General features: G+C 43.9%; 1 protein-coding gene across 18 annotated transcripts in view; it reads left to right on the top strand.

Annotated features, from left to right (window-relative positions):
* Positions 1 to 27,026, top strand: part of BIN1 (bridging integrator 1) — an 87,333-nt gene that overhangs the window by 48,599 nt on the left and 11,708 nt on the right. For 3 of the 18 annotated variants that reach the window (XM_085228871.1, XM_085228856.1, XM_085228860.1), the window contains 10 exons: positions 611 to 718; positions 2,776 to 2,883; positions 8,188 to 8,273; positions 9,145 to 9,220; positions 11,128 to 11,210; positions 13,204 to 13,254; positions 18,137 to 18,287; positions 21,399 to 21,527; positions 24,268 to 24,375; positions 26,060 to 26,083. In XM_085228871.1, coding sequence (XP_085084997.1) covers positions 611 to 718; positions 2,776 to 2,883; positions 8,188 to 8,273; positions 9,145 to 9,220; positions 11,128 to 11,210; positions 13,204 to 13,254; positions 18,137 to 18,287; positions 21,399 to 21,527; positions 24,268 to 24,375; positions 26,060 to 26,083 — 924 coding nt within the window. The remainder of the gene's footprint in view (positions 1 to 610; positions 719 to 2,775; positions 2,884 to 8,187; positions 8,274 to 9,144; positions 9,221 to 11,127; positions 11,211 to 13,203; positions 13,255 to 18,136; positions 18,288 to 21,398; positions 21,528 to 24,267; positions 24,376 to 26,059; positions 26,084 to 27,026) is intronic. The other 15 variants (XM_085228863.1, XM_085228874.1, XM_085228868.1 and 12 more) reach the window with 13 other exon arrangements.

Here is a 27,026-nt window from a genome sequence, read left to right on the forward strand (position 1 = left end):
GCATTTCTCTTGCTCAATAGCTAGTTACAGTGGACCACTGGACATGACCGTGGTCACATCAGCTGATCCGCACTTCTATCTGGATCTCCTGTCACAGGGTCTGAACTGCTGATGCTCAGGCATATCCTGAGCACGTGGAGGAATGCTTTTGCTGTGCTGGCGGCAGAGATGCCTTCTTGTGTTGAACCATCTTCTGACCTTCTGTGTGAGCTGGGGCTATGGACTGGTTAGAGAGTAGCAGCAGCCCTCTTGGCCCTGTAAATGAAGAGACAGGTACCTGCAGGATGCAGGCATCTGGTAGCACTTAAGCAGCACCTGAACTACCGTTCTGAAAACATTAATGTCATTCAGAGGTGGGGCTGTTGTTGTATAGATCTGTTTGTCTTCCCTGGATATTCCTGAGCAGCTCCCTCCAGGGTGGTTGTTGCCATGTGTGGCTCCTAGGCAGCTTTTGTAGGATATCCAGTGGAAGTCCTTGTGTAGGCAGAGCATGAAGCTGGGTGAGCAGGTACAAGCAGGGAAAGCTGAGGGGATGAGAGGGGCTTCCTAAGATTGTGGTTTTGGCTGCTGGGGGAATATTGTCATAACTCTTTTTCTCCTTCTTTTGTAGTCTCGCATAGCAAAGCGAGGAAGGAAGCTTGTGGATTATGACAGTGCCAGACACCACTTTGAAGCCCTGCAAACTGCAAAGAAGAAGGATGAAACCAAAATTGCAAAGGTAAAGCAAGCAGAAGGATATGCAACTCTCCTTTCATTTGGGAGGTCTGTTTTTTGCTTAATGAGCAAGTGTAAAGCAAACATGTACCACTTCACTGGGTATTCTTTGTTCAGAGAGGTGTTGTGGTGAGGTTTGGCCAGGTGTTTCCTTCTCAGCTGTTCAATTCTCCTAGAAGGCAGGATGCATTCTGGTGTCTCAGATCACGCCCACCATCATCAGTTCGGCATCTGTCAGCATCACAGCAAGACCTAGGCATGTGTTTTCTCAGATGTTGCAGAACCCGTATCCTCTGTTGGAAAAGCATGTGCCCTCTGGGGGAAACAAAGCCTTGCAATACCACAGCAAAACTTGCAGCTTGTTTGCATCTTGGGGCTCTGTCTCCCCATGTTAAAGCAAGAGTGGCTATAAGAGTTTGAGTGTTTCTTGAGGTTGGTGGCATTTGTGAAGTCCTTTGATACGCTAGCCTGTATTTTTAACCAGGCTGAGAATTGTTGGCACCCTTTACTTTGCAGTTAGTTCAGGTAGGAAAGATTAGGGCTAAGTGAGAGGCAATAGTATATCTTCAATGTGGAAAGAATAAAGATGCTTCTCTCCCCCACACTAAAGATCTGTGTTTAATGTCTGACAGTATTTTATTTTTATGCTGCCAGTCATCAGTCACCTGCTCTCCTAGCACATGCACTGTGATTAATCCTGACAAACAAAGAGGAGAATGATTGATGGCTCAGGTGTCATTGCATCATTTGTTTGGCAAAGTGATTCATGGTTATGTATGCAAAGCATGAGGCCCAGCCGGTCATGTTGTCTGTTGAAAACCATACTCCAGTGTGTTCAGGGGTAAGAGAGGTATTTCCATGGGGCGTGATATTTTTGGTATGTGCCTTTGGGATCTTTGCTGCGGTGTGGTAGGAAGTCATTTACTCTGATTGGTAAGTGGTGGTCTGCACTGATCTTTGTCATTGCTGTGCTCTCTCATGTTGCCACAAGCGCTTGCAAAAAATGTGCTTTTGTTGAAGGATGGTTTGTTGCTCTTTAGTTAACATATGGAAAAAGTAGTACAGGTTGAAGAGTGAAATGTTGCAGTTTAGGAGATGGTGCTCTGTTCCTGATTCAGCCTATGCAAGTGCCTCTTAATACTTTACTAGACTTCTCGTGAGCAAAAATGTGTGTCGGATTGTGTCTTTCTCCCTCCTGTGCTGTAGGTCTTACGTCCAGGCAGAGCACTGAAAGTATCCCAAAGCTATGTGCTTGTGCTCTTCCCAAAGAGGCAGCCCAACTTCTTGATCCCACAGCTGCTGCTGCCTGCTCAACTCTGCTGAGACTGCCAGGGTTCATTGTGCACTGTGATTGTAGGGAGTTCACCTCTTCATCCCTGTGACTGCAGTTTTGCCACCTGTGAAGTAGGGATGTTTCAGTGTAAGGTACTTTGAAATGTGCTGATGGGCCCAGAGGGAAGATGAATCTTGTTTATGACACAGCATACGAATGCAAACTTAGTTGCGTGATGTTTCATGGTATTATAGTAACACGAACAGCCTTGGGAATGCCTTTTAGAGATATGCAGTCTCTTCTTGTTCTTTAATATACAGTGTTCTTTTCCCAGCCAGGACTCCTGCCACTTATTGCTAAACTCACAACATGCCATTAAAATAAAGTGCTGTGGACTTTCAACTGTTGCAAGTAAATAAATGCCATGATTAATTAATCCTGACCTCTCTTCAAGGAGCTCCCACTTGACAGCCATGGCTTGGAGTAGAGTTGTCTGTGTGCTAGGCCACTAACAACAATTATCTGTTGCTCTTTGCAGCTGCCCGGCTAGTCTACAGTATCCCAGCCCTCACTGGAGCATTAATTACTGCTAAACTTGGCATGCTTCAAAGGATTCGTAACTGATCAATCCCAGGATGTTTGTTTTATTCCTATCGCCTTGGTGATACTGGTTTGACCCAGCCTCTAAATACAGTCTCTGTGATTTTAATTATTTTTTAATCCCCAAAACAAAATATATGTTTGTCTCTCTCTTGTATTCTGTTTTTTTTCTCTTTTCACTCAAACATGCTCCCATCCCCAAGCCTGTTTCGCTGCTTGAGAAAGCTGCGCCTCAGTGGTGTCAAGGGAAGCTACAAGCTCACCTCGTTGCGCAAACTAATCTGCTCCGAAATCAGGTGACTGCTGATCTACCTGGCTCTAACCCTGCATGCGCTATCTTGGGCTCTAGACTGTACTATGCTACTAATGTCTAGGCAACGTTCACTCTGGTCCATGTGCTAAGTCTGTCCTTAATGCTCCTGAGCTGCAGTGGGCACTTGGAAGTTGCTGACCAGTGACTGGTTTGAATCTGTGCCTGCTCTGTTGATTTCTGACCAAGTGCATTAACACTAGGCTATTGTTTTCTCCCCATAAAATGAGATGAGGATGAAGAAAGGCTATGGAATAATGCCAAGATGGAGGGGTTGGTAGTGTAGTTCCTCCAATTATTCATTTTTTCTAAATGAAGCAATCAATTTTTACTGTTGCTGTTTAAGAAAGAAAAAAGAGGGAAACACTGAAAAATTGGCTTCTTAACTTCTGCTGTTGAGCAAAGCCGGAAATAAAGCATTGCTTCAAAAACAATTTCTGTGACAGCTGAGTTAGGTTGCAGTACTCTCCTGTGGTAAAATCCAAAGTCATCACTGGCTTGGCTTTGCTGGTCTGAAAGAGCCATTTCCAAAAATGCAGAGGTTCAATCTGCGTAGAAGAGGTGGACTCAGCCCAGGGAATTTGTACCCCTCACAGTATATCTGGGAAACTCCAGGTTGATGTCATGGTTGCATCACGTGGCAGAAATTGGGAAAACATTTAGGTTATAACATCTTGAGGGAAATGAGAGTAGGGAAGTGAGAGTAGTCCAGATTTCAGATTGAGAATTTCAGTCCTAGTTGTTCTGGAGAGGCATAGCCTCCTGATGAAATTTCCCTTGGTGTCTATCTTGGATCTCAGTACAAGAACGAAAACAGTGAGAAGAAAATGTTATCAATGGGCAAAGGAATAGAAAATCATTACTCAGACTGAGAGAGCATGAGTTACCTGCTGACAAGGCCCTGGTCTTGTTCAAATGCTTGTACTTTTTCCACGTCATGGTAAATGAACTGCAGTTTGGAAATACAGGAAATAAGGGAATAGACCTTATAGAGCACCTGGGATTTTCAGTCAGTTTGTGATGGAAGATCTAGGAAAATACTAGGTTACCACATAATTAAAGCCTAGTGAAGGAACAGCTGTGAGCAGTCCTGCTTAAGATGCACAGCAAAGTGAGGAAATAAGTATTCATTCTCGCTGGAAGGGAGAAGGACGTTTGGCAGGCTTCCCAAGGCCTTCCCTGTACCTTGGGTATGCTGGGAAGGATCTGTTTGGTTCTGGTTCTTGACTGATCTGTTTAGCTGGTGGTACTTCTGGAGGACTAGAAAGGTGGTACAGGATATTTTACAAGCCACAGATAAATTGGTTCTTCCTCTTCTCCAGCTGGCTGGTGTGACTGGGAGCAATACCACCTCCCACAGATTACTAGCAGAAACAGCATATACAGGGGCTCCTTCATTCATTTCACTGTGATCTCAGTGTGCTGTGTAGTTAATTGATAATTTTAATCTGCTGGGTGACTTTGCCCTAAAGCAGGTAAGAAGGGATGTATGTCATCTTTCTTGCAACTCTATTGTAGTGGCTTTAATCTTCTAAGTAGTGTTAATATTTTCAGTCACCCTGTATATTTTCAAATCAATTTAAGTCCTCTAAGTTGTTCCTCTTTTATTCCTTACTTAATACTATTGCTAACCTTAAATTTTTGTCTTTCCAGTTATGGGAGGCTTTTTTTTTTTTTTAATGTCTAGCCTGAAAATTTCAAGAAGGATGATGTGTTTGTATTCTGAAGCTGTAGGTTTCCAGGCTTAGCAGGCAGAGAGCTTAAAAAAGAGAAAAGCTTCAGTTTTTGTATTCACGTGATTCTTCAAACTAAAGGTGTTAATGTCAACCCTAAATCTCGTTAAGCTCATGATAAAAGCAAGAGGGCTGATGACACTGCATTTATTGAAGAGCCTCAGAGTATTAAGCCCTGCAAAGATTGCTTCTGTTTACCAGCAGCTATGTTGCTTTCTCTTCTCTTATAATTCCTCTTTACAACCTTTAAGCAAAAATGGGGGCAGCAATACTTATTATTTCTAATATTAAATTAAAAAAAAAAACACCTCCTTTCAGCATTCAGATTGCTGGCTTTTTGGGCTTTTAGGAGAAAGTCTGTGAGGGATTTCTGTAAAAATCTACTGGGAGGCTTACTACTGCAAACTCTCAATTAGAAATTTTGGTGACAGTACTTTTTGAAACAAAGAGGAAAATAACTTAGAACAGCAAATTCTTGCCTTTTTACTAAGCACTCTGAAATGTCTGGCTGACTTCAGACCAGGAAAGCCATTCTGGGTGCTGTTGTAGTGATAGCAGAGCAGTGTTTCTCTCCATAGAAGAGAGCCAGTGAGCTGGGTCCTGCTCCTTGCTTTCTGCTGGGGAGAAGAAAGTCTGGCTGAGACTGATGGGGCTGAGGTGGATGCCCAGTGATCTTCCTGCCTCCTTCCTCTTGGAGGTCTGAACTATTTACTGAGCAGTGTATAACTACCACAGCGTGGTGTTTTAGGAGAAGCGTTGCCAGATTGCTAAAAGCAGCAGGCTGGAAATTGCAGGATGCTCATGAGATGCACGGTGATAGGATATGCAACACAGCCATCTCACTATCACAGCTGAGCTGGCTGCGCTTAACTCTCAAAGCTGTAGCTAGAAGTAATGTCAGGAAAGCATCTGTGTTGTGTAGCTCCTGCTCAAACCTTTTCCATTTCAGACAGTGTAAGAAGAGGAAGAATTTTTAAGATCATGTTTCATGGGCCTGGGCCTTCAGTCCTGCTGCCTCAGTTCTCCATCAGGATGACAAAGCTGATAACTGAATCAGAAGAGCACAGATAGTGTAGTGATGAGCTCTGCCTCTGAAGCCTATATTTTTCCTTCCTTCCCCACAAGTCAGCCTCATTTATCTGCTAGGAAAGTGGCACAGTGGCAATCCAGGAGGCTCCTGGAATGTATTGAGGATAACTTAATGAGCCAGGTAGTAGATAGCCCCGCCAGGGAGGATGTAATACTGGACTTTTGGCTCACCAACACAAGGGAACTGATTGCTGACATCAGAATTGGAAACTGCCAGGGCTGTAGTGACCATGCAGTGGAGGAGAGTTCATACTAGTGAGGGATATCAGACAGACTGAGAGTAAAAATAGGATGCTAAATTTTAGGAAAGCTAAATTCCAACTCTTCAAGCAGTTAGTCAGCAGAACTCTTCTGGGAAACTGTCCTCAAGGATCAAGAAATGGAGCAGATCTATGATCAGCGAATGAACTAGAAGCTGCCTGCCTTATCCAGTATCAGGACCCTTGCATCTAAGAAAAATCAACCAGAACTGGCTAGGGAGTGCAGTATCTGGGAACAAGAGCACTGGCTGAGCCATGGGGTTGCTGATTCCTACAGCTGTTCTGGAGTGAACGTTGCCTGTTGCTGATTTTGCCTCTACCTTGGTATGTCACTACTGATACATTGCTTTCTAGGTTCTTTGACCTTCTGAACAGGTAAATGAGAGGGGGAAAGACTGGTTAATGTTCAACATATCTGAAAAACTGATGGAATACAATGGTGCCTCATCTCCCAGCTTCCCATCTCCTGTGTTGGTTCTGATTCTAGTCTAGAATTAAGATAAGCCTAAGGATGGACTAGGAGATTTTTTTCCCCCTCTCTTTAAAATGGCTGAATTAGAAACATTCAGTCATGGGGGGGTTTTAAAGAAGAGTGAGTCTTTGTGATAATCTTCTCTAAATCCAGCATAAACTATGTCTCCATTTCTCTTTTGTTGTTGTTTTGTGCAAGTTTTCTCAAAGTGCTGTTTTTCAGCAAGTATAGCAGCATATTACAAGGTATTCTGGATGGAAACATCCTGATACCTTCTCTCCCTGCCTGTTTCTTACGGGGTTTGCTTGACTTTACAGTTTACACCCCTCATTCTGGCGTTATTTTCTGGGGGAAACAATCTCTTCCAATCTTGAGTACAAATAGCCTTTGGCAGCAATGCGTGATGCTCTGAAAGGTGGAGCTAGCTGGAAAGTAAGAGCTACTGTAGCTGGCTCCTAAGTCAGGCAAGAGATGGAGAGCTTAAGGACTCCATACAGCTCTGTGAGAAACAGGACTTTGAGCCACATGATGCTTTTTAAGTCCTTTCTCCCATCAGTCCTATCTTGGTGTAGACCTGTCACTAAAGAGCAGTAAGCTGTGGGTTTCTTTATTTAAGCTGACACAAAGATGATAAAATAAAATTTCGTAGAAGGGGTGAGAATCTGACTGGAGGCACAAAGAGAGATCCAGTTCCCACGCTGTTTGGAGCGTGTTGTGACATTCCTGCTGTAGTCACACACAGAAATAGGCAGTCATAGCAGCTTTCTTTATTCCTTTTGCTGTTGCAAATCAGATAATATAAACATTTTACTTAGCAAGCTTAAGGTTGTAAGCCAGGACACTGAAAAGAGGAAGAGGCCACCCAGGACAGATATGGGAAGGGGAACGTGTTTGTTGCTGATGCCTGCTGTCATAAACAGAAGGATCATCATTTTTGTCTCTGGAATGCAGAGGATTCATGCAGTATCATTGGGGTCAAATAGATCAGATCAATTAAACTTTTGACTGGGAGTAAGAGGTCTTGTGCAAGGCAAGTTTCCTTTGGTGTTGTCAACTGCCAGCCAGGATTTGCCCTTGTATTAGATCTTCACCAGTATAAGTATGTTAGGCTGCTGAAACCAACACCTGCTGCTCAAGCAATCCCTGCCTAGCCTTCTTCTGCCACAGCTCATGCTTTACATACCCTTCCTTGCTTCTCTGCTCTAATCTGTGAGAGAGATGTCTCAGTCAAGGTTGTAGACCTCTTCCCTTCCTCAGAAGAGGCAGTGCTTTGGAATGATCTTACTTAAGCAGAGTCCTCACAAGGAAGGACTCTTCTTCAACACCCATTGCGATGGGTTTCAGCTCTTTTGGAGACCGAGAAAGGGGCAGGGTCCACTCTTCATCTGCATTTGAACGAGTGGCTGAACTGCCTGACCAGATCCATTCATTTTTTTTGAACCAGGAAGATGTATAGAACTTGGAACACGTTAATGGATGATGTTTCAGTTATCTTCTGAGTATCCGAACAGGAATCTCCATTGAAAGAAACCCTGAGGGTAACCCGGGCAATCTGAATGGGTATCAGCCCATGCTAGTGATGCAACCCTGGTTCCTGGGAGACTTGTTTGGAATGGGGATTACCCCATCCCAGTATTTTGCTTGTTCTCCAAGAAAAATCGAGAGTCACTATTATCCCAGCCCTCCAAAATATCTGTCTGTGCTGGAGCTTACTCTCTCCCTTCTCTGTTATTAAGGCTGAAGAAGAGTTAGTAAAGGCTCAGAAGGTGTTTGAAGAAATGAACATTGATCTGCAGGAGGAGCTGCCTTCACTATGGAATAGGTGAGTGCTGGAAGTTTTCTCAGGGGCTGGTTGGAAGGACACGAAGACTTTCAGCTTTTCCACAGACCTTCCTGTACAGCTGTTCTCAGTTGTTCTCTTTGGCTGGGTTTCTGCTCTTGCTTTCTGGATCATCTCAGAGAGTCTGTTCTAGGATTACCTCCAGCTGGGGAGATCTAGGGAGCACCCACTGAAGCAGCAGCTTTAAAATAACAAAGAGGGTGAGAAGATGGTTTGCTGCTCTTTGGATGCTCCTTCTGGGTTTAGACAGTTGGGTGAAAAAACTTAATGGAGGGATCCTGATGTTAAATGTGTTGCAGGTAAGATCCAGTGAAGAACTGGTGGTTGCAACTGTATTCCAATTGTGATCTATTTAACAAAATACAGACTGGGTGAGAGAGGATGAAGACTTGAGAGATTGGAATTTTGCTATACTTATGATTGTGCTGATAAAAAGGTGAGAAAAGAAGCAGACAAAGCAACAGGGAGCTCTGAGGATGAAATGTAGGAGCTGACATACAGGGAAGGCAGGGAAAATCCACCTAGGAGTGCCCTACCTTCTTATTTTCAAATGCAGTGGCATTGTCTGGGTCAGCCACCTCCACACCAGCCTCTCCCATTTGTCAGAACAAATTCAGATTCTACCCTACTTGTTTTCCTCCTCACCTTGAGCATGTTTGCTGCATGCCTGGCTTTTGTTCCATCACCCCGTCCACACTTCCTTGCAGTCCTTCTATTCCTTTGTGTACCTGACCTGACAGAGTTGAATTCATGGGGAACGGTGAGCAGGAGGTGTGAGGAGAGGCATAACTGAAAGCCTTTAGGAGACTGTTGTGTCCATTAAGCTCTTCTCTCTTTCATTTTCATTTGGCAGTCGTGTTGGTTTCTACGTCAACACATTCCAGAGTATAGCAGGCCTAGAAGAAAACTTCCACAAAGAGATGAGCAAGGTAAGGCAACTGGCAGTTTGTTCTGTTAACACACTCTGTCCTCACTGTTATTTAACAAGCTGAACAGTATGGCTGGAGAAGAAAGAGCAGCTGCCCTGTACAAAAGAAAAAAAATGAGGGTTAACAACATGGGAGAAGATCTGTTTGAGATAGTAATATGAAGGGATAGAACATGGGGAAGAGACCACAAGGATGATGGTGCAGTGGGAGTATGTGTCACTTGTCTCATTTGAAGATCCAAAGAGGGAGTGCGGCAAATTTTGGCCCTCTCTTGCTTACTTTCTCTGTTTTCTCCAAAATCTGGATCTGTAAACTTTAACCAGGACACTCAGCCTGGCATCTGTCCACTCAGCCCACTGCCTGGCAGCAAGTTGCTCTGAAACCTCAGCTAGCTGTGGGGATGGAAACATCAGGGAATCTGTCAGTCTGCATGTCAGTGCAACATGAGACTGGTCTCCAACTCAGCCATTAGGAAGGCACTTCCCAGCACTAATTCACTGCTTTGTCTTCTTTCCTCCCTGTGACCCAAAGGAAGGCATTTGATTGCTTAATGTGACTCTTTTATGAGTTACCTGTGTGTCATGGGCTGGATTTGTGTTGTGTGCCAGCACCCAACAGAGACCTCAGAAGTAGTCTGAGGGAAATCCTCCTGGTGCCTCTTTCATTTACAGGTGTGTTCTTACTGTTACTTCTCTTAAAAGCTGGAGAAGCCTAGAGTTCCTTAGGCCTCTTTGTTGCACCAAAGACTGATACACTCTCTGTAAATGTTGCTCTGAGCTTGATGAGCAGTGGAGAATCCAGCTGGAAAACTTTGGTATTCCTTCCTCTTCAGTGTCTTCCTAACAACAAGATAGCTGTGCTAAGCAACAAGCAACTTTATAATGGTCATTGAATTCCCAGCAGTCAGGGGCCCACTGCCATGGTGTAATGCATCAGTTCTGAGCTCTGCTGACATTTCATGGGGACCTTTCCAGTTAATGGCCTGCTCTTCTCCACTGGGAGATGAACTGATTGTTAAGAATAGGGGAGGTTATTACAATTATCAGTTTGTTGCTGTTAAGTTACATTCTGCAGAAGGTGGGAAAGATGTCTACTAGACAGGAGTTGTCCTCTTACGTTATGTTGTGGATTTTTCTTTCCTTAGGACTTTTGTATGAGAACAGGCCTTCTGCTTTGTTCAATAAGAACCATCTGTTTCTTATTACTGCAATAGCATCCAATTAAGTTCTGGTGTTGCCGACATGATGCCTCTGACACAGATTGCATTGGATCCCTCCTCCTACTGATCATGAATTTGGCATCCAATCTTGTTTGTGAATTGGCTGTTTCAGAATAGGAGTGTCCAGAGTGAATATTTCAGCCTTTGGTGTCAGGAGGAGTTTAACCCCTAACATTGCATTTCAGCCAAGAGATCCGGGTTCTTCCTAAACCTGGTTGGCCCAGGCAGCCTGCAGGATCAAAGCTTGCTGTTGACTTGAAGTCCTGCTGCTATATCCCTCATTCATAAGGAAGTATAAGGAGCAACTTTGCCACAAATCTAGAGTGGATCTTCACTTCCAACACATGGAAGACTCAGTTGAACATTCTGCCTGTTTCTACAATGGTGCCCGGCAACACATGGGTGGGGTAGGTGAGAAAGAAGCAAAGAGGATGGTCTCTTCAGGAGACTGCATTCCCATGAGGTGCCAGCAGTTTTTCAGTAGCTTCAGTATTGTTTTTTGTGTGTTTTTTTTTTTTTTTCTCCACAAAGGAGTAGCAACAGATATAGAACTGTTCCTTCATGGGATAGCTAAGTATATGCACATATAGGCACAAGACTGTATTTTGTCAGCCTAAGCAGGCCAGCACAGACTCTTTTCAGACACTTTCCTCATTCTTTTTCTCTCTTTTGTTTTTATATTTTACAGTTGAACCAAAATCTCCATGATGTCCTGCTGGGTCTAGACAAGCAGTACTCAGGCAATGCCTTTCCCATTAAAGCACAGCCCAGGTCAGTAACTAGTAACTGGAAACATCGTCTTTCTCCCAGCAGAGGAGGAGGGACAAGCTGTGGAAAAGGAAGTGTTTCTACTGGGGTCTTGAAATCTCCATGTTGTCAACTGGGGAGTGATTTGACTGCCTACATATAGCCAGCCAGTGCACCCCTTGAAAACTGCTGGAGCATGTCTGAGATTGCTCTTGGGCTGGGAGACATGATACAATACCTCCAATTTTTGGAGGATAGCAACTGTAGGCTTCAATTCTACTGCATACCAATATTTAGGCAATTGAGTGGCATCTGTGCTGTTTTAAAAGTCTAATTCCATGCACCAATGACATAACACTGGGTAGCCATTCCTCCTGGGTCTGGTTGCCCTGCAGCCCTCCCTTTTTTTTCTTCTGAAGTTTCCCCCACATAGCTGCAACTTCTGAGCTTGAAGACCAAGAGCCCCTTTGTTTCCCCAGCCTTTCCTTTGGCCCTCCAAACTTAGAACATCCTCTTCACCAAAGCCCCGTGTCCCTTCTGTGCACCAAACTGGGATGTCTTGCCTCTGTGTGTTGTGAATGTAGTTGTAGCCTCACTATTATGAGGCTTTCTGATCTCAGAGCACTTCCCATCTGTGTGGATGCGAGGAGTGTGGGTCCTCGACAGTCTTTGGAGTTTTCTTTTTGTAGTTTTGAGTTTTCTTTCTGCAGCTGGGTCCAGTCCATGTAGGTTTACTGCAAATCTGCACATTCTGTAGCACCAAGAGGGGAGGGAGAGGTCAGGCTCTCGATGAGTCTGCATCTGGATCCCATCCAAATGCGTGAGTGATGAAACAATGTAGGACTCTGGTTTCCAGCTGTTGCTAATCCCATATGCTGGCTGAGCAGGAGTACAGCCCGTGTCCTCAATTGGTGTATTAATGGAGGGAGGACGTGAAATCAGTAAGAAGTAAGGGCAAGCTGCAGTCAGAGCATGTTGGTTTGGAGGGGCTGCATCAGCTGTTGAGACCTCTGTGCTCCTTTGACTCTCCTCCCAGCTTAACCTCCAATTGGAGTCATGCATAGATGAGTTTCTTGTCTTGTTCTGGCAATATGTGTGGTGTTTGTCAAATTTAAAGAAAGATGAAATTTAAGTTAAATTTGGCCCCTGCATTTTGGATTGCTAACACCACATTCTCAAGATGCATCTTATGTATCTTCTATTTAAGTTAGCACATGGTGTCTGTTCATAATCCCCAACAACTGAAGCCTTATGTGGGGCAGCGGTGCCCATCCTCTTGCTGCTGTGCACCGTGTTACCATGATACCAGCATCCACTTGGAAGAGGATAAGGTAGCAGGACAGGTGAAGGCCGGAGCTGTTGCTTTCCCAGCTCCTTCCTTCTCCTTCCTTTCTTACTCCAGCAAGTGACTGTAGGCTGTACTGACAGCAGATCCTAGATGTGTCCTTGTTGTGGCATCAAGTTTTTGGCACGAAAGGGTTTTCAATTAATTTATTACCTTTGTCATGATTCCTGCCCAGAAACAGCTGGTTTCATCTGAGGGTGGAATGGGTATCTCAGCTGAGATGAGTCTTGCCCCAAAATGACTGTTAGCCTTTGCTCAGGGGAATTACAGGAGGATGCATATCAAATATTTCCAGGATAATAATGCCTTGCAGGGATCAGGAAATACCATGAGGCAGTAATCTCTACATCTGTCCTGTCCTTGTGGTTCAGGGCAAGAGCGTGCAGGAGGAAATAGCCCTCACCACTCTGATAGCCTCTTGTGGCCTGTATTAGGAGCAGATGCTTCCCTAGCCCTACTCTGCTGGGAAAGGGATTGGAGATGGATACAGTGACAGGAAGTTAATGACAAGATGTGAGAAGAGGTGCAGTTATCCTCCTGCATCACTCTGGCATCTCACTGACAAATGGGTGGAAGGAAGGTGCTGAATGGGTGCTTGGAAGCTTAACTTTTCCTCCCTGGTCTGACTGTGCTGTCCTGTAACGGAAATGATTTGCGTGCCGTCCTCAACAGAAAGAAAACTAAACTGTTCGCCAGGCTGAGGAAAAAGATGAGCAGGTACCGGTACGGAGAGCAGCATTTCAATATGTGTTTGATTTAGTTCCTAAAACTGGAGAGGCTGTTGCTGGACTCTTAACAGCCTGGCACGTATTAACCCTGTGATGGGAGAGGGCTCCTTTGCATGATGTCGTGTGTTCATGGCCTGCTGGGACCTGCTGAGGACTGTGTCTGGATAATCCCATTAACTGCTTGTGTGCCTGGTTTGAATCCTTGCTTTCTTTCCTCCCCACCCCCCCCCCCAAAAAAAAAAAAAAAAAAAAAAGGCAGTGTGAAAGCTCAGACGTTGTCTGCTTGGTTATTTTTGTGCAACTAAAAGCATGATACTGGGTTGTATGGGGGAAATAAGGGCTAATTTGGTGATTAACAAGATCTAGTTTTACCTAGCAGGGCTTGCCCTTACGAACAGCTCTGAAATGCTGCATTCTCATTCCCTGCCTGGCCCAGGAGGACCAGTAGGCAGCTCTCACACACGATCCTGTCCTGTCTACCTACTGTCTGTCCTGTCCTACAGTGGGAGGACAGTGATGTGGGAGAGGGCCGCTTTCAGCTTTGTTCTTTACTTTTGCTCTATTCCTGAGGATCCTCACTGTCTTATTCCATCCATTTAAAATTTGTGCAGAGCTGCAGGAAAGGGAAGCCTCTGTTGTTCTGTATAAAGGCTAGTATCAGCAGCTTGCCTTTCAAAACAGCAGTGGCATTGAATAACTGGTTTGCCACAATGCCTAGAGTTACTGTAGCCAAGGTCAAAGACTGACAAGAATGTGCTGTGGGGAAAAGCAGGAATTGCTGCATAATGGCATAGAAATTTCCCCTAATTCATGTTTTTTCCTACTCCTTCTGTTGATATTCCTTCCGTGGTGTCCTTTTATAAGGATTTTTTTCATATTTTCTCAAGATGATATTTCACCAGCGATAAAAGCAAGTGCTGGTATTAAGATCCTTGCTTTCTGATCCTGTCTTCTCACTGACCTTTTTCTTTGTCTCTCTGTGCATCCTGTCTGGAAATTTCACAGGGAATCTGATGGGCAAATATTATTTTTTTTCCTTAAGTGAAAAATATTGAATGATTGTCTTGTGAAGGAGGATTCACAGTGCTTCTCTGTATGTCTGTCTCTGACCATGAGCCAGCGTTGCTGTGACTGCACCAGAAGGTGTAGCACTTCCTGTCGTTGTCAGCCCCTGCAGATGCTACAGCAGAGAGGGAGCTAGTAAATCTCATTTGGATGAGCTCTAACCACAACATCCTCCTGCTGTGCTCTAAAAGTCTGGCTGGTGCTACAGTTAAGGTGCTTGACCCAGGCTGTGCTGGGGGTTCTGCTGTCATAGCAGCTGCAGGGGTACAGAGAAATGCACAACCCCTTGTGTGGGGAAGGAAGGTTAAGGGCTCAGTTGCTCTTTGATCTGCAGCAAGAATGTACACTTGGGCCAAGGGACACCTGAGTACGTAGGTGCTTTTTTCTGTCTTCCCTGCTGCCTCTTTTTTGATGTGAGAATAATTCTTGAGTGTTTAGCGAGCTTTGATGCTTAAGTAAATAAACAGAACTCAATTACTTTTAGCTAAAAGACCCTATCTGAGCCCTAGCTGAGATGCCTAACTTTTTTTTTTTTCTTTGTAACTTGAGAACTTGGCAGGAGGTGGCCTGTCTGTTTCTGCCGTATTGGAGATTTGGTTCCATCTTTCAATGCGGGATTGTTAAAAGCACATAGGAACCCCACATGCAGATGTTAGTCTGCTCTTCCAGAATAGATGATCTGTGTGAGGAGTCTGGAAGCTCAGCAACACTAAAAGAGACTGGTGGGATTTGGTGTTCTCCTTCACCTGTGGTAACTGCATTAGATCTTGTTCCTGGCTCTTGACTCACAGAAGAAAGGTGACACCCCTGTCCCTTCCCTGCCTGATATTCCTGGATTTGGCATTGCTTCTCAATTGCTCATGGGAACTAAAAAAAAAAAAAAAAAAAAAAAGCAATGGCAACAACAGACTACACTGACCTTCTTGTTCTGACTTTCTTCTTCTATGATACTCACATTTGGTCGGTTTTCACCCTCATGCTTTTCCCTATGTTTTTTGGAGCAAGCAGTCCATTCAGAGAGCACACAGTGTGTGGTTTCCTGTGAAAGCTACGGGATCCTGCTGACAGGTTGTTCTGGCGCTGGTTACATTAGCTAAACCCGTGCAAAGCAACAAGTGCAGGAATAAAGGTGCTGCTCAGGGAGCTGGAAAAGGCTCAGTCAAAATTAGCACTGGCATTTTCCTAAGGGGGATCAGCCAACACATCAAATAAGCTGTAAATAGCAGTGACTTAATGAGGACTTTGGTGTGGGGCCCTCTCAGCCCTTGTAGGACAACAGGAAGAAATTGGACTGCCTCTCATATGGGAGTCTTTTACCAATAGATCTCCAAATTAAGTCACTGCCAGGCACCACCAAAGAAAGTCACCAGAAAGTCATTTCACGGCCTCTAGAAAATGATTGTGAGCTCTTTTCTTACCAGGAGAAACAATCTTTTCAGTTACGTAGTTAGAGAAACCTATCCTTGTGTTGGATAGGCCAGTTGGTAGCCAGGACTCCCAGTGCTGTCTGGGCATTTGAAAAGTCCTAGCAGTCCAGCTGCAGGTCACTGTGTCCTCTTACTATTTCCATCCTTCTGCAACTCTCATTGCGATAAGGTGTTGTAGGACCCACTCTGAGATCCCAGAAGTGGTGTGCTAAAGTTCAAGACCTGTGTCTTCAGTGAGGCTGAGCTCAGTAAGGTCACTGTGTCCAGCTCAGATAATGCTGTAATGGTGTTGCCATGGAAATAGGAGCAAGATAAGCTTCTGCTGAAATCACTTCAGGTTTTCCATGCTGTGAATGAGCTGTGTGAAGCCTGCCGTTCCCTGGTAACTCTCGCTTACAGCAGGACTTCCTTACCTTTGCTCTGTGACTGTTGCTACTTAATCTTTAGCACAATCACGGCAATGCCACAGAATCTTTCATGCAACCCACTGTGTCAGAGTGATTTCTGGGGATATTTTAGGAAGGACGCTAGACATATTCAATCAAATTGGAGAGCAGCAAGGGTTGATGTATGTGTTTTTCAGTCCGTCTTCCTTTTCTCGTATTCCTTTCCCCATTTCTTTCCTTTGCGTGTGTGCTCCTGGTTGAGAGCTGCTGGCATAGAAAATCACTGATTTTGTTGCATCATGTTTGTGTGCTGCTGGTGTCACTGTTATCAGAAACATCTGACCTGCATGTGGATCTGAGAGCAAGTGCTTTGTGGGAAAATGTGTGTGGGCTGTGTGTATACGGGGAGAAAAGTGGGAGGGAGGAATGGTTGAGGGCAAAGTGAATGGGGTGGGAAGCTTGAAAGCTGGAATGCTGAGCAGAGGGTGATACGCTTGCTTGGGAAGGGAGGTTTTCTGAAGTGCCTTGCTGTCCTTCCTCTTACTGCCCCTCTATTTGTGAGTATTTAGGAATGAGGTTATCATGCATGTTAGCCAGTGACCACCACACCTCGTGCATCCAAGTGTGAGTGGATGTACATCTCCAGGGCTCTGGATGCTCTCGGGAAAGAGTAAAGAAATAATGTGTCCCTCAGGTCTACTTCATTGCAGTTCTGAGTCTGTGCCACGATTTATTGTCTCAGGTTGTAGGAAAGCATGACCTTTACTTTACAAGAGCTGCAACTTTTTCATTGCAAATTGAGGCAAATATTGCTCCCTGTAGATGAGATTGCACAGCCCTTTTGAAATATTCTGTAATATTTTCATTTTGGCTGTGCATAGTTTTGCCAGGCTTCTTCTGCTAAAATATCCCGTTAGTTTGAGTGCTTCTACATGACTTGACATAAGTTGCTTTTTGGGGAGCCAAAGTGTTACAACTTTTCTGAGGCTGGGGAAATGGATTTACCTTTATCCCCATCTAAATTCTCAGATAACCAACTTTTAGCTAACTATCTCATGATTCCACAGATTGAAACACAGGCTTGACACTCTGCCAGGGCATGCCTTTGGGGAGAGGCATTTGCCTATTGCCATTCCTTTCAAAAATCCAAATCTGACCAAGTTATGAACCAAAAAACACTATTGGTATACGCTTCTTGCATCTTAATTCTCTGAGGATTCCTCCTTGATTGTGTCAGAAATGGTCCGTGAACAAGGACCAGCTGGGAAGGCAAAGGCATAAGGAATTCATCATTGAAAACAGGCTGAGGAAGCTTTCCATGATAGAGCTTATTAGCCAAAATCTTGCTGTTTCTTTGCTGACTGGAATGATCTGTGAAACCTCAGTCTGCTTTTCTCTGTTGCAGCTTAGACAGTTTGTAGCATGTATCTTTTATTACTGCCTTAGTTCAGGTGTTGTTGATCTGCATGTGAATCTGTTGCTCACAACCCATACAACTGTCAGTATGACACCACTCAGAAAATATTTACCTGGAAAAGTTACAAAATGACCTGCACAGGATTCCTTTCCCCGTATGCTTCCCTAGAGGTATATTATTTAAAGACAGGCACTTAATATAGAATCAGTGAGAATTAAGGATGGCTGTGCTTCTTTTTTTTTTTTTTTTTTTTTCCCCTTTTTTCACCCATATCTGATGCAAAATATATTAATGTAGTGGGACTTCATGGGGTAGTCTCCTGCCCAGTAATCCTGCTGCAGTGTGTTGGGCAACAAGTGATTCAGCAAAGATGCTTGTCAGAAACTTGTAGAGGCTTCAGATATCATCATCGCATTTCTGGGCAGAGAAGCAAACAGGCAGTGGAGACCAATGGTCTGTGCTGGTTAGCTCAACTTCTCCTAGGCCTTGCTCAGACTATTCTTTTTCTCTCTCTCTTTTTTTTTTTTTTTTTTTTTTTTTTTTTTTACTTTATTTCTCTCTCCCTCTCTCCCCTTCCTTCAGTGACAGCACCCCAGCGAAAGCAAATAAAAGCCCCTCGCCTCCACCAGATGGATCTCCCATCACCAGCCCTGAGACCAAGACTGTTAACCATGAGCTGGAACCATCCACTTTGGAAGCACCTGGGGCAAGCATCCCAAAATCACCATCTCAGGTAGCATCCCCACGATGTTGATCGTGTCTCTATCGTATTACCAATGCTCTGTGAGTCAAAGACATCCATAAGTTGCTTTTATTTGAACCTCTTCCTGCTACTGAGCACAGAATAGAGCGTGACAGTTGCTCTCCATCAGTGCCGAGCAAGCATGAGATTTCTGAGAATGCAAATTGTTAATTGATTATCTCTGTATTATGCAGGGAAGAACCAAGCTGTCTCTGAATTGCCTGTACACAGGGATGAGGCTGGTAATGTATCTTGCCATCAGGTAGGATGGTCAAGAAAATCGAGAGAAAATGTAGCTAGGCAAGGAGATTTGCTCTTTACATTTGAATTAACCTGTGGAATTCGATGGTCCTGCCTCTTCCCAAGAACTTCCCTAACTGAGGAGAATCTGAAGAAGAAAGTGTTGTGTTTATATGGATAAGCAGAACATCAGTATTTTGCACAATGCTTTACTTTAATATAGTAAAAATACTATCTTTTAATCTAATATTTTAATCTTACAGTTAAAAATAAGGGTATTATATTATTCCATGAAGAAATCAGCTGAATAGAAGAGAGAGAACTGTTAGGTGGCTTTTGATACCTTCCATGTAGCATTTCTTCAGCCTTTGTTTGTCCTCTTCTTACATGGGAGACACCCAGCAGCAGATTTAAAATGTGTGGCAGCTGTTTCTTAGCTTATCACATGTTGGGATTTAAGGAAAATAAAATATTTGCTTCTTTTCCCCATCCCCTTATTGGTAAGTGGGGAAAAAAGTGTGGTGGGAGGGAAGAACAAATAGACCAGTTTCATGTCTGGTATTAGTCATTGCATTTCTGTAAGTCGGACAACAGAGAGTAGTTTTCCTGAATTAAATCTGATAAAGAATCTTGTCAAACTGATAAGAAATACCTACTGCTGCTAAAAAAGGTTGAAAGTAACACAGGACTTCTTTGCTATTCTTGTAAGTATGCAGTATGATTCCAAATCCAAGCCTGTGTTTGTAGGGCTGTCTACCTTTTCTGGAATAGCCTCTCACAATGTTTTTCTCCCCATTGTGTTTTTGATTGTCAGAGAATCTAGAGACAAAAAAGGGTATTTATACATTGACAAAAGGGTCTCTTCCAGCGAGGATGCCTGACTGTATCTTTGCAGGGCTTCTCCAGGGTCTCTTCATACCCAGGCTAGGACCTTGGAGCGGAGTTTGCATATTTAAAGGGAGAGAATAGTGTATGTCTTTCTAGAACTGCCTTACTGGGGTTTTTTTTGTTTTTTTTTCTTCGGGAGATCACCACAACTTGGTGGAAATTTGGAACAAGAAATGGTAAAAATCTATTGAGCTTTTCACTGCAGACTTCACTCAGACTTGTTTTCCCTTTCCTTTAAATAGCGCACATAAACTTGTTTTTGCCAGGCTGCAAGTGCTTGCTCATTCACTTGCTGCCTTCCTGCCCGCAGGAATGGGGCTGAAGGCCGCCCCGTGTTGAGCAAGCAGAATATTCCAGCAGAGCTTCTGGAGGATCAAGGCGAGACTGAAATGGAGTTTAGCAGCGTGTGCTGCCACCACCTGGCAGCTCTTCCCTACTTTAGATTTAATTCATTTTCCTAGACCTCAATGCAGTGAAGAACAAGAGCTCCATTCTGTGCTTCCTAGGTGCCAAGAGTTGGGGCTGACTCCACAGGGAGGAAAAACAGCTGTTCTGGAGTTTCTGTGTTTTGGAACTTGACTGCAGCACTCCACACTGAGTAGTTTGGCGGTGACACAGGGCTCGAGAGGTCTGGGAAATTTCAAAGGTTCAGCTTTTGCTCTCAGTTACACCACTGAAATACTGTAAAGGCACTTCTGATAACAGCAGAGCTGTATTGAATTTTCAGACCGATAAAGCTCTGCGGGATCCAAATCAGCAAAAAAGACTTTAGAGGATTTATTCTAGTCAGCAAAGTTCTTCATGCTTTGTGCAGTTTCAGGTACAACCCAACATCAGTATGCAGTTCTGTTGTCTTTGAGATGGTGTTAAACTGCTGCTGGAGATGATGCTGCATGCTGTGTAAGTCTCTGAAGATACTAGCACATAGGAGAGGGTAGGGACTATTTTAGAGTAGTAAATCACAGAAATGTCAGGATCCTTTTAGTTTTGAGTTTGTAATTGGAACCTCCCAGTCTGCAGGGAACTTGTTGGAACAAAGCAGCCATACACAGAAACAGCTCTTCAGAGTTTGGTTGGAGCTACAAGAGAGCATTGAGCCTTGGGCACAAGAAAATGTGAAGAGGGTGTGGATCAGTTGATCTGGGGAGGGTCTACCACTGGGCTTCCCACTGGGGCTGGATGCAGTGTGAGGCTGTGTCTTTTAGCTTGATAAGAGAATATTAGGGTGTGTTAGATTCACAAGGTCAGTCTTCATTTTGCTTTCTCTGGGGTCTTCATTTGGGCTACACTGGTGACTTCATTAGTGTTGATGTGCATTGGTGAAACTGAGAGCAGAGTTGGACTCACAGCAGTCTTGGCTTCTCAGGAAATTCAGATGTTCTTCCCCAAAACTGAGATACATGGTAAGATGCCATGAAGAATTCCTTCTGACTTTGTGGTATACTGTTTAACTCATTGCTGGGCAGATCAGAATCTGGCCTCATGGGCATCCCACAGTAAGACAGAGTCTGTGCTCTTATTCCTTTAGGTATGGTAAGTATGGCAAATGGAGGCAGAACTGGTCTGGTCTATTGAATTGTGTTCTTAGTAACTTGTCTGCTTCCTTCCCAGTGTTAGTTGGTTGTTTTTTAATTTTTTTTGGAAGGTTGCACATGTTCTAATTATGTATGCATGTCCTGTCAATGCATATTAATTGTGTTACGCTTCTTCTCTGCAGAGGGAAACTTGCCCGTAGCTGAAGTGTAACTAATGATGCCAAACCTTCTCTGGAGGCGTGTGGTTGTTTATTTTAATTTTGTTTCATTCTCCCCTTCTCCCTTCCTCTCTCTCCAGATGGAGTTGATTGGACCATTCTCTGTGCCTGTGGTTGTGATTTCCCTCATCTTCAATTTTTGTGGCTAACCTGTGGTTCCTGTCTCTGGTTTTTTTGGGTGTCGCCGTCTGTGCTGTGGCCGTGTGCTCACTTGCATGCAGTTGAGGAAAGGGCCTCCGGTGCCTCCGCCTCCAAAAGTCACCCCTTCCAAGGAGATCAAGCAGGAGAACATCATCAGTCTATTTGATGACAATTTTGTCCCTGAGATAAGTGTGACAACCCCCTCGCAGGTTAGCTGCTATGCCCTGCATTGTGTTTGTCTGCCTCTGAACTTTTTCTTTTGATCTTTATTCTCTCTAGAGGTGTCAAGCCATGAAACCTGGTCAGGTAAAGGAGGAAGGCAAGCTCAGTATTGGACCTTGGAAGGCAAAGTGGGAGATGGGGGCTATTTTGGAAGGCAAGGTAGCTGGAAGGCAGCTTAGACAAACATGTAGTCCTTTGAGAGCTTTGGCTCAAAGAATAAATGGGAGAAATTTAGCTGGTGGGAGATGCCAGAATGTTATCAGTGTGTTTGCATAGCGGCAGTGTGTGTGGAGTGTGGCTTCCCTTGCATCCCATGATATGTTCTCTCCAGGCCCAGGAATCCTAGGTGTGGATGAAGCGTGTCTTGTCAACTCTTGTACAATCCCAAACTCTGACCCTGTCTTTTTTGCCTTTTCAGAAGGCAGTTTTGTGCTCTTTAGATGGGGGCTTTGTATTAACTTTTAAAGCCCAAACATGCACTGGAAAGGCCAACAGGAATTGATGACTAAAGCGTAGACAGGCAGCACTGTGCCTGCTGTGAATTCAGGGCTCCTGACAGACTGCCTGTTTTCACCAGCCAGCAGTTCCCATTAGAATACTTTTTTCCTGAGCTGTGACACCTTTTGAAGCCCTAAAAATGGTAACAGCATTTACAAGCAATGAATTTTCATCTTTACTTACCTTATTATTAACATCACTGGAAGAGAGGATGCCTGCTTGGGGAATTCATTCTGTGTTGGATCTAGGAGAACAGATGTTCTTATGTATACAGGAGCCTGACCAGATTTCTGGCTGCATCATGAGATACCTGCATCTATATTTTTTATATACATATGTATATATATACACGTATACTGTTTTTCTTTTTTCCCCTAAATGCTTGTTAAAGCACAAGTAATGCCTGTAGCAGTTCTCATCTGTGACACATTTGCTAACTTTTCTTCATGTCATGTTGCTCTGTTGCCTCTGGTTTGCCACCTTCCACCTCACTGCTGAAGGGTCAAAGTAGAGTGGAGAGGGAAGGATGATGTCAGATTTTTGCATTGCAATAGATAAAGCCTGCAGAGCAGAGATGATTTGACTGCAGTGTTGGAAGTGTGGGGACCACAGGCTGCTGAGCAACTCTCATTCTCTATACTTCTTTCTCTTATATCATAATGGACAGTTCTGTCTGTCCCATGGTTTGCATCTTGTATTTCCATGTGAATGCCTGCTCTTAGCCAGTTGTGTTCTGCACCTGATCAGTGCCCTGACCCAGGATGGGATCTGCTGTGACATTCAATCAGATGAAATTTCTGAGGGAGGACTCTGGTTGCCAGAACAATCTTCACCGAAGCGCTCAACAGGCACTAGTGTTCAGTGCATTGCCCAGGGCTGCTCCTGTCAGATGTCTTGGCTCCAGTGAGCTTTTTTGTGGGAGATTTGGGTAAAGGCAAGGAGTGCTAGGCCTTGCACGTAAGTCTTGAATGACAGGTAAGATACTTCCGTGACCATCCCACCACCGAACAAAGCTGAAGATTCGGATTTGAACCTTCCTGATGGCCTGAGTGAACTGGAGGAGTGTGCTACAATGCCAGTTTTAACATACTGGTCAGCGTTTATTGTTGTGAGATGGGAGAATTTGGTCGTCCTCATGGAACTGTGGATATCAGAAAGAGGAGAGGATGTTGTTATGGGAGGGAAAAGTCCAAAGGAGAATTGCAGGAAGAGAAAATAAAAGTAGGTGAAACATGGTGATGGTATGGGCTGCATGCAGAGGACTTTCACTTAAATGTTATTGCTGTTTTCCCTATGTTCTTCCTTGGTGTGGCTATGATGTAGTTGTGAAGACCAGCCTTCCAGATTTGGTGTGTTGTTGGAAAGATAGCTTAGGTGGTACGGCAAGTGAACTTCAGAGGTCAATGGAAATGGGGTCAACTCCTCCTGGACTTTGAGCTTCCTCTGAAGTGAAATACAAGGAGAGTCTTGTGGTTATGCTAAATTTAAAAGCAGATGTATTGACTTGTTTTGAATACTCCTTTGTTGTGACTATTTTATTAATGGTAATTAGTGAGTGTGTTGTCATTGTCTTCAGCTGCTGCATTAATCAGAAAGTTATTCTGCTGACTTGGAAGAGAGCAGCACATGCATGCTGCTTTGGAAGGGTTGCGTATGCGTGTTTCTGGGATACCTGAAATGAAAAGCATTGTAAATATATCATTTTGAACTGGAGTGTAATTTGAGTCCCATAACTAGGGTTAGCTTTTATGTTACGTGTTTCTGTGTCTGAAGGGAATTAGGAACTTGGGGAGTTAGTTCTGAGCCTTGCTGGTTTTTCTGACTGGGTCCACATTGCTGAGATGTGTGGTTAAATAAGTCTGTCCTGGTCTTTCAACACAAAAGCAGTTGGATGAGCTGTAAGGTGTAGAAATAAATAGAAAACCATCTGAACTGGTTAGTGGCAGTGATCCTTTTGGCTGTAACAAGTCAGGTGCTTGCACCATGTGAGCTCATTTGGTCAGGTGAGAAGGTGAGTGAGCCTTATGGAAAAGGCTCAGGTTTGGCTCAGTGGAGCCCTGCTTACTCCCGTGATTAAAGGCATCCCAGAGTCAGGAGCCACATCAAGTGTTTGCATTCTCACACTGTCTTCTACGCTTGCAGCCATAGCACCTGGATGTTGCATACCTTGTACTGTACGTGTGTGCGTGTCTAACGCTCATACTGCTTTTCTTCCTCACTGCTGCCAAGTTTGATGCCCCTGGGCCCTTCCAGGAGGGAACCAGCCTGTTGGATCTGGATTTTGATCCCATTAAACCAGATGCCACTATGGGGAAGACCCCCACACCTGCTTCTCAGGTTGGTTAATATCACCATTCCCTCTCTCTTTGAAAGTGAGTTGTTGCCAGGGGTGGTGTGATCTGCAACCACATCAGTGACAGTTTGGACCTGAGCTCTGGGTGGCTGGGCTGGATGCCACCAACTTCTGATGCCCTGTGGATGGCCACCTTGGTCTTCTCTGCTGGTTATAGAAGTCCAGTGAGAATCATGTGGCTGTGCTTGTGGGGTGCTTGTGCTTTGCTCAGGTGATCTACTGCTTGACAATACGTTCAGCACAACGTATCTCCATCCATAGATTAACATCCTCTATATACTATGTGGATTTCAACCATGGGTAGGCATTCAACCTCTGCTCTGGGCTCCTGCTGTAAATTGCTCTCAGAGAGATTTTTAATAAATAACACTTTGATAGTCTGCAGTTAATTAAGATGAATAAAACTGCAGAGATACTCAAGTGACACGAGGCCCTTCTGTCTGAGTATTACATAGCCTCTGTTCATGGTAAAGAAGTAGCTTCCTCCCTGGACATACTGCCTCACAGTGAAGTATCAAAAAGGAAGGTTCATAATTCTGGTCTGACCTGTACCTGTTCCTGTCCTACTAGAGACAGGTGGGCTGCACTTTGGTTTCTTTCACCTAGATGTTCCATTTCTTATGTGTGAAATAGCTGTTCTTGGCCTGTGGTTTCCACTAAAATTTGTAGTAATGTAATTTGGATGTTTACAGTATTTTTCCAGTATCATAAAGTCAAGTGGGCCTTGTATGGCTGATCTTTCTAGTAATAAGATCTCTGTTAAAAGTTTGATTCTTCTAAATTAAAATACCGTATCTGCAAAATTCCAGTTATTAGCATAGTTTAATACACACCAATGTGCCAAACTGCCACTTTTGGGAACTTTAAATGGACAGATTGGCATTTCTTGACTGCATAACTGCTGCATACCCCAGAATAAGCTTGTTTTTTGTTGTTCTGAATCACCTGTTATAACTTGAATAATTGGTTATGTTGACATTGGATATGAATATGAATTTATTTTAAAATGAGATTATTTGCAATAAATGCAATAAGTGTTATGCTGAGTGGGATTTTAAAAACTGTTCAACAGTAACATGTTTGGTGTTGTTACACATTTATTGTTAGTTTCCAAAGTCACTTAAGAGTCTGAAATTAATATTTTATAGTGGTAATCACAGTACTAAACCTAGTACTAAACCTAGCACAAACCTCCTCATTTTCAAAGGATTCAGATTTATTTCCCACAGGGCAGGCGATATGGCAGAGAGGTTAGAATATTTCACTGTTGATCCAAAGATATGAGTTGAAGTCTTGCTCTGAAATAACATGTAACTCTGGTTGAGGAGATAAGAGAATATTTAACTCTGACAGACCACAAATCCATGACTTTTTTTTCTCCTGTCAGTACTGCCACTAATAGCTGAACGTGGCTTAGCTGTCTCCCTTCATATGAGAGAGAGGAATAACTCTCACTTGGATATCTTAGTGCTTAACTTGGAAATGCAAAGGGGATGAGTGTATAAATTTTCACATGTAAAAAAAAAAAAAAAAACAACAAAACATGCGGAGGTAAGTGCTGTTGAATGTGTATGTCTGCTTCAGACTGATCAGTGTCTGTAATTTTGTACTTGCTGAAATAATTGCATATAAACATGTTTTGTTTCTGTTGCTCTTTGACATGCATAGTCTTTACCTTGGGATTTATGGGAGGTAAGAACTTCCTATGGCTTTCATCTCTCATCACATACTGTGCACGTGCCTGTGCCATCCCTGCTTGCATCTGTCTCATTTCCCTCTCTGCTTTTCCTCTTTGCACACCTCAAACCAAAGTTTCTCCATATGGTGCTGAGCTCACTTATATACCTTGCCTGTAAAGCCCTGGGGCAGCCACGTTTGCCATATCTGGCACTGTATCTGAATGCCTCTAGTAGCAAACCACTCCACTGCCTTTCTCTGCTAACTCACTTATCTTTCCCTTGGCATGATGCTGTGACCTTCTTCCTAGACTTAATCCCACTGTGGCATCATCCTCACCCTCCACCCTTCAGTGTATATATCCTGTTGGTCTTGTGTGTGATGCATAAATGTCTCAGGAGCCCTTGGTCCTTACTGCCTGTACCGTTGGGTATACGTGTGCATATTTGAGGTTATCTGCATTATTTGCTGTTCGTTGACCATCGTTGTCAGAAAGGCTAATGTGAAATAACCCAGCCTATGTCCATGCAAAAACTTAAGTGCAGGCCCAAGGCTTGCTTGTCGTCTATCACAACCAGAGTTTTGGAACTTTCTGACAAAGGAAGAGCCTACGTGCTCTGCATCTGAACCCAAACAGAGCACTCATTTATGCCCTCTAGATTTATCAAGCCTGGGAATGTCTCAGAGCACTGCGAACAGCCCACTGGGAGATGTATCAAGCACTGCTAATTATGAGCCCTTCTGGACAACAGCTAGCAGTGCAGGCAGAAAATGTTTGATCTGGGCATTCATACCTGCAGCTTGAGCTGTCTGTAGCCCATACAGTTGATATAAGCCTCATGTCCTTGGCTTGCACCAGGGAATCAAGTCCTAGAATTCTTTGGGTTCTCAAAATCCACATCCCCTACCTAGAGTAAGTACATGGAAGGAAGCAGCTTTACCCTTGCTGAGAGTTTGG

This window comes from Meleagris gallopavo, chromosome 7, assembly GCF_905368555.1.
Source record: "Meleagris gallopavo chromosome 7, MGAL_WU_HG_1.1, whole genome shotgun sequence".
Lineage (NCBI taxonomy): Eukaryota > Metazoa > Chordata > Aves > Galliformes > Phasianidae > Meleagris > Meleagris gallopavo.